This window comes from Mytilus edulis, chromosome 10 (genome assembly GCF_963676685.1).
Source record: "Mytilus edulis chromosome 10, xbMytEdul2.2, whole genome shotgun sequence".
NCBI lineage: Eukaryota > Metazoa > Mollusca > Bivalvia > Mytilida > Mytilidae > Mytilus > Mytilus edulis.
The window spans coordinates 84,609,678-84,621,157 of NC_092353.1; the positions used below are offsets into that span (position 1 = coordinate 84,609,678).

The window sequence follows — 11,480 nt, forward strand, 5'->3', positions numbered from 1 at the left end:
CTTTCGCCTGAAATGTATGCCATACTGACATTTTCAGCATGTTTAAGATGACTAAATGACAACTGCGTCTTCAAAACAACTGTTTACTTTCAGTTTGTGTTTATCGTGACTTTCGATGTAAAACCTAGAGACGTTCCGAAATCCTGCACTTGTGTCAACTCGGCCAATATAGAATAACTCGGCCAATACAGAAAAAAATCTGTATTGGCCCAGTTATTCTGTATTGGCCCAGTCTACACATTATATTGCATAGGCAGTTTTCATCATATTAAGTCCAATAACAGTGTAGTTAATTAATAATAGTCTATATTACACGTGTATGGTATATTATATGTACAATACAATAGTCTATATTAAACGTGTATGGTATATTATATTTACAATACAATAGTATATCGAGGGTTTAGTGCCAAAAGGTGCTATTTCGATTTTTTGCAAATTTTGAGTTAAATGTTTAAAAACAATTGAAATATGTTATATTTTATTAACAAAAAAATTTAAAACAATCTTACTGATAATAAAAAAGTTATTATAGAAAACCACAGGGTGTTATCTAAAATATACATTAAATCGAGTGCAAGAGGGTGCCATCTGGAAACAATTAGTGCTAGATGGTGTTATATTTCAGATAACACCTTATTGCATTACACATGTAAAATTATTTTCAGAGATAACCCCTGTTGATATCCAAAACATATTATTCTTACAGCTTCAGATATATGATACATAACTATAGATAAGATGTAGCTTTCCCACACTAATATTTACCATTATTCACAATAAATGATAGCAGACACAACACTGGAAGTTCATAAAACTATTTTCCTAAGAGTTTTTTTGTGGTTATTTAGAAGAAGATTTAACTGTTTGAGGTAAGTTTTAATTAAAACAAATATACATAATTCTTAAGCATTTTATCTACAATTATTATTTCATTAAATTGATAAAAAAATTGTTATTAATTATAACAGATAAAAACAGTTTACCTAACAACAAAATATATTATGTAACTTCAATTCATTTTAATTATTTTTTATCACTCATTTTTAAATTAAAATCTGTATTATCTTTTTTCTTATATTAATCTAATGATTCCGTAAAACCGTAAAACATTATTCATTTAAAAGTATTTATAACTATCATCAATTAATTGTTTGCAGATGAGTTCGGACGAACAATGGAGCGATTGGTCTGAAGCCAATTATATAGATTGGGAAGATCTACAAAAAGTTTACATCGCAGAAAGGATCCCAGAGTCAGATATGAATGAAGTTACAACAGATCATACAGACCATGACGATTGTTCCTCAACAGAAGAAACTTCAGAGTGGTCATCTGATGATGGTAGATGGGAAATGAACGTACATCAATACCACCAATATTTGCGAAATGAACCCTGTCGTCGTATAGGCAATATTTTAAGGTCAGAGGAATGGAATGACACAGATGTGTTGAACATTCAAAATATTGAGAAGATAGCTAGGGAGCCAATATTTCCACGGACAAGTTCCCCAGAAGTTGAACATACAGCCTTGTCAATGGAAGACAAAATTGTAGAAGAAAACATCATTGAATGTCCTCATGAGAATGAGACAGCTATTGAATATTCTTCTGAAGAAATAATATCCTCTTCTGACGAGTATGTTCCAACTAAGAGTGACATTAGCAATTCAGATTCGAGTTCCTGCATCAATGTGTCTGAAGAATCATCAGATGGGTTTGAAGTCGTCCAATCTAGAAAACGCAGGAGATTTAAGAAGAAACCAAAATGTCTATTCGAAAGTAAAACTTGTGAACCAATTAAACAATTGGATAACTCAAAATTATCTAGACAAAAAGAAGACATTTCCTTAGAGATGAAAAGGGCAGAGCAACAAAGTCTTTCTGAGTATAGAAAACGACATGATTTAAACAGAAATCACTCAAAGAGGTTGGATGTATTGTTGAAAAGCAACGCATTATGTCGCCAGCATGTGCCTGCTGTAGGTAATTGCTTCTTTGAAGCTGTGTCAAGACAAACATCAGAGAAAATGGATGCTATAACACTTAGACAACTACTGTGTAATCATATAGAAGAAAATGCCCATTATTATGGTGAGTTTTTAAATTCCGCCGAAGACAACCTGTGTAATGAGATAGAACTTTTGCGCCAGGAAGATAGTTGGCAAAATAATTTATCAGATACCATGCCATTGGCAATAGCTAACCTTTTGGCAGTTACAGTTAAGATATACAGCAGTAATCCTGATCAACCAGTTGTTGTAATCACTCCTTCTTTAACAGAGACCTACGAGAAACAAGAAATAACTCTTGCATATCTTTGTGTTCCGGGACATGAACACTATGACTCAGTAAAGAAACGTGTTATTGGGTTACAATTGGAATCTGAAAATGAACTGGAAGTTTTCGACGATCTTGACTGTCAACCAAGCACCGCAGACATAACTATTGAATATTCACATGAAAATAATGATGCTTCTACTTCTGATACACCATCAAAAGTACAAAATCCTTTAAGTGATGCTGAAATAATTACACCAAGAAAGCAGGCAAAGTATCAGTCTCCAAACAAGAAGAGACTAACTAGAAAGAAAATAGCTAATCCTGAAAGTTGGAAGAAAAATATTCGGAAGATCAAATGTCAGAGTGGTATGGAGTATGTTAGTAACACAGGAAAAACTGTAAAGGCGAGATCAATGAAAAATCATGCCTGCAGTAAATGTAGATTTAGGTGTGCAGATAAACTGAGTGAAGATGAAAGACTCGCATTATTCAAGGACTATTGGAATTTAAAATCCTATGAACGACAGCGAGATTATATTAGTTCTCGTGTATTGGAGCGGAATTCAATCGGATCACCTAGCAAGAAACGAAAGCAGGTAGCTAGAATATTTACATTTATAGTAGAAGGACAAAGTGTTCGAGTTTGCAAAATGTTTTTTACAGCCACATTAGGAATAAGTAGAAAAACCATTGAAACAGCTTTAAAAAAGAAGCAAAACAGTTCCAGTCCTATTTCCGATAAAAGAGGAAAGCACAGGGCGCACAACAGAACACCAACAGAGGACATTGACATAATACGTGCACATATCGAGGCCTTTCCTGTGGTGGAATCTCACTATACCAGAAAAGATACCAATCGCAAATACCTTGACTCTAATTTAACGATAAGAAAAATGTATGACCTGTATAAGGATGAATGCCATGATAAACAAAAACGGTGTGTTAAAGAACATGTTTATCGAAACATATTTTGTTCAGAATTTAATATGTCATTCCATAAGCCAAAAAAAGACCAATGCCTGATTTGCCATAATTACAATACAATGATTGAAACAGGTAATATCGATGAGGCAGTAAAACGAATTTACACAGAGCATCAGCAACGCAAGGTTCGCGGAAGGGAGGAGAAGCAGATCGATAAAGAAATTGCCAAAAAAGACAAAACGTACCAAGCAGTTACATTTGATTTAGAAGCTGTGTTGCCTACTCCCTGTTCTTTGGTGAGTCAGGTATACTACAAACGGAAACTAAGCTGCTACAATCTGTCGTTTTATTCATTAGGGGATAACAAAGGGACTTGCTATTTATGGAACGAAACAGAAGGAGAACGTGGTTCCTGTGAAGTGGCTTCATGTCTTCATAAGTACATCACATCCCTGCCACCATATGTTCGTCACATATCCTTTTATTCTGACAACTGTATGGGACAAAACAGAAACAAATTTGTAGCAGCAGCTTTACTATATTCCGTCAAAGTAAACAAACATATAAATATAATTGACCAGAAATATTTGGAAACTGGCCACACTCACATGGAGTGTGATTCAATGCACGCTGCGATTGAACATGCTAAACGGAAAACAAATATTTATATTCCTAGTCAATGGGATACTGTTATCCATATGGCACGCAGAAATAATCCTTATGTGGTTATTCCTTTAAAATATTGGGACATTCTTGATTTCAAGAGTTTACAAAAGGAACATTTTAAAAATATGGAGCAAAATAAAAAGGGAGAGAAGGTCAGATGGAGAGAAATTAAACAGCTACAGTTCCGGAAAGAAACACCAAATATTATTTATTACAAGTATAGCTTCCGTGAAGAGTTCAACGAAATCACATGCAAAGTTGTAACAAGGGGTCGGCAAAAATTAGTAGAAAACCTTGCAGTTTCTACTAAGTATAAGGAAAGGCTACCTATTACAGAAGCAAAAAAGGCTGACCTTCTGTCTCTTTGTCAGAGCGGCATTATACCGGCGGACTGTGCCCAATTTTATAAGAGTTTACCTACTAAAAAAGGGAAGAAAGACAGATTACCCGAGCCTGATGTTGATGAACAAGATCAAGACTCGGATTAAGATAAAGACAAAAATACAATTTCATCAATAAAATTGATGACAGATAGTCTTTTTATTGTTTTATTGTATATGTATGTTGTGATCAAGGTGCTATATAAAGAAATAGTTTGCATAACTTAACATTTTTTCCTGCAAAAAGGTGCTATCTCAAGATAGCACCTTTTTATTTATATTTTGAAATGAAAAAAATAGTGCCAGATGGTGCTATCTCACAATTAGGTCAATTACGACTTTAATTAAAACATAAAAAGCATTTGCATTATCTGACACAACAAAGCATTCATTGAACTATATGGATATTCTATTAATCTAAATGAAAAGTCAATGGGTGATTTATGACGAACAGTCAAAACTTTAAACTCAATTTTCTCAAAACTTCAAGTTTGTGAGATAGCCCCTTCTGGCACTTAACCCTCGATATATTAAACGTGTATGGTCAGTATTGGATTTTACAGAGGAGACATTCCCGATAAAAAAATATAGCAATGCGACTGATTTATACAGACTATCGTAAAAAAAATCTTTCTATATTATGACCGTGTGACGGTTTCGGAAAAGGGGGGGAGGGGGGTGTCAAGAAAAGTCTTTCGGTATTGACATGAAAATACGGATTTTATGTTATTATATTTTCCGTTACATAATTTCGAAAATGATATTGAAAATAATAAGTCTTTAGTTGTAAATCTAGCGCTTGCAATTAAAATTCAGTGATATAGAAGAAACATCTCCAGAGCTGGACTTCGGATCTCAATCTCTAGACTTTTTTTATTTATCTATACAGCATTAGACTTAACACCGTCGGACTTTAGATCTACAACACTGGACTATACATCCTCGGCGCTTAACTTTAATCTCCAGCACTGGATATTAACATCAGCAACTCTCAATATGTATATGGACCAACAGTACACCGTAAAATCTCATGTTTTCCTTTATGATAATAAACTGTCTGTAGCAGAATATTTCAATGGACTGACCGTGAGCCCAAAATACTATATATATATATAAATATAGTCAAAGAACCATTCAACGAACTGAACTTGAGTCCAACAATGTCTGCATTTAGTATCTTTAGAGTGTAAACCACAAAAGAACCTTCCGGTGGAATTAATGTGAGCCAAACAATTTATACATGTAGTATCTTAAAGATTTGACATGCAGGTATTGCCCATTTATTCAGCCCAAAAAAACACGTCTTTAAACGTTTTTAAAATAGTGAGCAAAATCCACTATTTCCCAAAACAAAAAGGAATATAAAAATACACTCGTTTTTGATAGTTAAATGGTCTTTGGAAGATTATACGTTTTCTACGAAACTATTAACTAAATATAAAGTGTCTGAACCTCGGTCTGAACACATGTCAATTTACCACGACGGAAGTGCAATTTAATCAGAAAAAAAATCCCAACATTAAAATGCACCCATTGCCCTATAACAACATGCCATATATACTTGATCAACAACAAGTGGTGTTCTCTTTAAAAGGCGTCAGTATAACAAGAGGCTCACAAAAATGCTCTTAAAGGACATCTATACTATTAAACGAGAAGACCTCATTTTGTGTGTTGCTTCTCTTCCTTCCACAATGAATTAATCATCATGTCTCTGTGTCCTAAAGGTACCATGTATTGTCGCATTTGTCATCCATTTTTATGATTATTCAGTTTGGGTTATTTTGGGATGAAAACGAAAAAAACTGCGTCCGGAAATTTTTCCGCCATTGGACGAAATTTCAAGTCAGACTAGACATCTGGTTTGCGTTTTTCTGTGTACTTTGATACATGAATAAGTGTATTTGCTATCTGCTATCATTTTCAAGTTTTCTATCCACGACGGTCACAGAGAGGGTCTATGTAATATGTCAATGACAGCTGTTGATCGATATTAATAAACTGAGAATTGAAGTAAAATGCAACTTTATTTATAGTAATGAATGTTCATAATATACAGATGTAAACGCTAACATTATTGAAATCAATGGAAAAAAAAATTGGGATTTTTTTGGGAAAAAAGGATAATTGTCCTGTCCCCAAGTACCTATGACTTTTGATACCTTTCATTATGGTTTTTTTACAAAAACTCATCTTTCAACACTTAACATACATACAACCACGCTCTGAACGCCCGCGATTTCGCGGGTGTCTTCTAGTAGTATTTAAAAGCAGACATTATTTTTTAGCAACATCTGAAAACGAATATTATTTTATTAGTTCAATAAAAAAAAAATCGTTAGCATGTAATACATTTTGTTTTGTTGTACTAAAGAAATAAGACTTGTTCGAATCAAAAATCAGTACGTCTGCACCACATAAAATCTTTTGCCTCTAAAATTGTTAGTTTTAAAATAACGCTTCGAGTGTTTTAAATGAGTATATATCGTTTATTGAAACAATTATTTTCTTCCGTTATTTTTGACAGTTTACTAGAGAGAGAAAAAAATAGTCATGTAATGTGCAGTGACCCTTTACATATATATAATACATGTACTTATAAATTACTTTCACATGTCATAATATTGTATGCGGTTATTACGACATTATATATGCAGTGGTCGGACTGTTATATGTCGTGGTCAAAACTTTGTGTTTTGTTGATAACGGTTATGATCAGAGTTAGTGATGATGATTGATGATAACGTTTACAGATCTGCTCAATTGTCTATTTTCAGATTTTTATTTTAAAGAACACAGGTATTGCCCATTTTTTCAGCCCAGGGGAAATTCACACTTCGGTATCCTCATTGATACTGTAATTCTGTGGTGCAGGTGCTTTGAAAGTTACTCTCAGGTCTAATCATTTTTGATACGGTAACACTATGGAGCAGGGGCCGTGGATATTAACACGTATGTATATCCTCATTGATACTGTAATTCTGTGGTGCAGGTGCTTTGAAAGTTACTCTCAAGTCTAATCATTTTTGATACGGTAACTCTGTGGAGCAGGGGCCGTGGGTATTAACACGTAGGTATATCTTCATTGATACCGTAATTCTGTGGTTCAGGTGCTTTGAAAGTTACTCTCAGGTCTAATCATTTTTTATACGGTATCCTCATTGATACGGTAATAGTCTGTGGTGCAGGTGCTTTAAAAGTTACTCCCAAGTCTAATCATTTTTGATACGGTAACTCTATGGAGCAGGGGCCGTGGATATTAACACGTAAGTATATCATGTAATTCTGTGGTGCAGGTGCTTTGAAAGTTACTCTCAAGTCTAATCATTTTTGATACGGTAACTCTGTGGAGCAGGGGCCGTGGGTATTAACACGTAGGTATATCCTCATTGATACTGTAGTTCTGTGGTGCAGGTGCTTTGAAAGTTACTCTCAAGTCTAATCATTTTTGATACGGTAACTCTGTGGAGCAGGGGCCGTGGGTATTAACACGTAGGTATATCCTCATTGATACTGTAGTTCTGTGGTGCAGGTGCTTTGAAAGTTACTCTCAAGTCTAATCATTTTTGATACGGTAACTCTGTGGAGCATGGGCCGTGGATATTAACACGTAGTAATATCCTCATTGATATACTGTAATTCTGTGGTGCAGGTGCTTTGAAAGTTACTCTCAGGTCTAATCATTTTTGATACGGTAACTCTGTGGAGCAGGGGCCGTGGATATTAACACGTAGAAATATCCTCATTGATACTGTAACTCTGTGGTTCAGGTGCTTTGAAAGTTACTCTCAAGTCTAATCATTTTTGATACGGTAACTCTGTGGAGCAGGGGCCGTGGGTATTAACACGTAGGTATATCCTCATTGATACTGTAGTTCTGTGGTGCAGGTGCTTTGAAAGTTACTCTCAAGTCTAATCATTTTTGATACGGTAACTCTATGGAGCAGGGGCCGTGGATATTAACACGTAGGTATATCATCATTGATACTGTAATTATGTGGTGCAGGTGCTTTGACAGTTACTCTCAGGACTAATCATTTTTGATACGGTAACTATGGAGCATGGGCCGTGGATATTAACACGTAGTAATATCCTCATTGATATACTGTAATTCTGTGGTGCAGGTGCTTTGACAGTTACTCTCAGGACTAATCATTTTTGATACGGTATCCTCATTGATACGGTAATAGTCTGTGGTGCAGGTGCTTTAAAAGTTACTCTCAAGTCTAATCATTTTTGATACGGTAACTCTATGGAGCAGGGGCCGTGGATATTAACACGTAGGTATATCATCATTGATACTGTAATTATGTGGTGCAGGTGCTTTGAAAGTTACTCTCAAGTCTAATCATTTTTGATACGGTAACTCTGTGGAGCAGGGGCCGTGGGTATTAACACGTAGGTATATCCTCATTGATACTGTAGTTCTGTGGTGCAGGTGCTTTGAAAGTTACTCTCAAGTCTAATCATTTTTGATACGGTAACTCTGTGGAGCATGGGCCGTGGATATTAACACGTAGTAATATCCTCATTGATATACTGTAATTCTGTGGTGCAGGTGCTTTGAAAGTTACTCTCAGGTCTAATCATTTTTGATACAGTAACTCTGTGGAGCAGGGGCCGTGGATATTAACACGTAGAAATATCCTCATTGATACTGTAACTCTGTGGTTCAGGTGCTTTGAAAGTTACTCTCAGGTCTTATCCTCATTGATACGATAACTCTGTGGAGCAGAGGCCGTGGATATTAACACTTAGAAATATCCTCATTGATACTGTAACTCTGTGGTTCAGGTGCGTTGAAAGTTACTCTCAGGTCTTATCCTCATTGATACGATAACTCTGTGGAGCAGGGGCCGTGGATATTAACACGTAGGTATATCCTCATTGATACTGTAATTCTGTGGTTCAGGTGCTTTGAAAGTTACTCTCAGGTCTTATCATTTTTGATACGGTAACTCTGTGGAGCAGGGGCTGTGGATATTAACACGTAGGTATATCCTTATTGATACGGTAACTCTGTGGAGCAGGGGCTGGGAATATTAACCCGTAGGTATATCCTCATTGATACGGTAACTTTGTAAAGCAGGTGCTGGGGAAATTAAGACTTCGGTATCATCATTGATACCGGCAAATTACTAGTTTTCTATCGATGGTTATATTTAGAGCTCTAAGATAATCTGAACGAAGAATGAACACACAACAGTCCCCAACTCTTTAAGTACAGAAAACGCACATCAGCTAAAAACTAAAGGTGAACTCAAATTATAAAAAAGAGTAGGCAGATCATGATTTAATATTGGCACCTGTCGTGTTGATCATATGACATAGACATTTGGCAATAAGTTTAATTCGTTGGTGTCAAAATTGAGAGAAAGGATGACGGGATTATGGCTTACAACCTTAGGAAGAGGTTCGGTGTTTGACCTAGTATATATTATCAGACATGCATATGTTCGACATGGACATGCAGCGATTTCATTAAAATCACATAAAGATTGGCTACTTATTTATACTCCTCAACTTATATACATCTTAACGGTTTTTGGTTTTTCCTCCATATAAACCGCTTTTTTGATGTCGGACGACAGACGTTCTGAAAGCCCATCAGTTTAAACTAACTTCATCCTGTCCTGTATCACATAGGAGGTCATATGTTACAGGTTTACTTGATATCAATCAGTTTTAGAGGAACTATATATTTGCAAAGATAGCAATCATTTTCGATTTCATTCTCCTTTCTTCTCGTAAACTTATATAAACTGACAAACAGCTAATTGATTTCCGGAAGTAGCACTCTTAAGTAATAAAACACCACTTAGACGCCCTGTAGAGGTGGGATTGACGGAAATGGTTACTGAATGTAAACAGTTGCTGTTTAATTTCCTAGTAATTAAAAGATATCGCTCATGACAATGTTTTTATTAAAATGGAAAGTGTACATAAAATTGTAATTTGTTAAAAAAAAAAAAAAAAGCAACAAACTTCACCTTTGTTATTTAAGCAGTTCAAATATTTTACCTATAGTTTATAAATAGAATATTAGTGCTTTTGAGAGAGTCGAAAAATGCCCGAAATAACATCTCCCTGAGGTTATTTTACCTCATTCAGTTAAATCTATCACTACAAGAATAAGAATAAGAATACTTCATTATTCCAATCAAAGGGCCCTTGATGGGCAGCATAACATGTACACATAGAACAATACATCATGATTTGTAACAGAAAAACATTTTTATATAATAATGATTCCTTCGATGTTACCTTTATGCTACTAAAGGAAGACCCTGTAGCCCTTTTCACAAAAAATCTTAAGATATATTTTACTCTTAAGAGTAATCTTAAGATTTTTAGGTTTTTCACAAAAAATCTTAAGTAAATCTTAAGAGTAAAAACTATCGTAACTTTAAGAGTGCTATTACCCACTCTTAAGTATATATTTTACACTTAAGAGAAATCTTAAGAGAAATATAAGAATATAAGAATTTAAAATGGCTGCTATATATTTCTTTTTAATATTATAAACAGATCGAAGAGCTTTAAGAAGAGATCACGTTTTTCGGGACCGGACCGACGACCTTGATTTGTTAAATAATGGCCATTCTAAGTTGCACGGTATCGTTTCCCAAAGTAGTCTATTTGGATGATTTAGAGATGTCATTAAAAGAACTCCCAACAAATCAAATGCAATCCCTTCCCATATTCAAGATGTACAAATGTATAACAAGACTAACAACACAAATCAAACGTATCTTCCGTCTTGTAGTTAAATGTGCAAATTTGGTGTTCTCTATCACGTCCGCTATGGAGTGAAACATTGCAAATTATGTTACGCCAATCCCGAACACTTACACACAAGCAAGACTAAAGGTTGTACATATATTAAGAACGTTTAAGATCAATAAACCTATTTTCCAAAGCCTTAAATTTGTCAGTCTGATTATTGTGCACACAGTTTCAGAAATGGTCACATTTGGGTTGAGATATGAGGGTACTCGGAAAAAGGGGGAATTGTCCGATGACCTGTTTTTCAAACTACCTTTATTCAATCCATTTCAACTGCACATCTGCGTACAAATGATTTCATATTCGGGTTTTATTAATTAGAACAACAACAGTGCATGCTTATCCGATTTAGAAATGTAGTAGTTGCTTTCAAAGCCGGACATATAATTTATTATTACAAATGTAATTCAATGTTACTGTTTCAGTCATGTTTAAAAAGGT

The 11,480-nt window shown here is 34.9% G+C and overlaps 1 protein-coding gene across 1 annotated transcript; it reads left to right on the forward strand.

The window, feature by feature from the left end:
- The first annotated feature begins 554 nt into the window (after window positions 1–554).
- LOC139492056 (uncharacterized) lies at window positions 555–4,776 on the forward strand. Its single transcript, XM_071280168.1, has one exon. The coding sequence runs from the start codon at window positions 1,161–1,163 to the stop codon at window positions 4,359–4,361; it is 3,201 nt and encodes a 1,066-aa protein (XP_071136269.1). The 5' UTR covers window positions 555–1,160; the 3' UTR covers window positions 4,362–4,776.
- The last annotated feature ends 6,704 nt before the right edge of the window (window positions 4,777–11,480 follow it).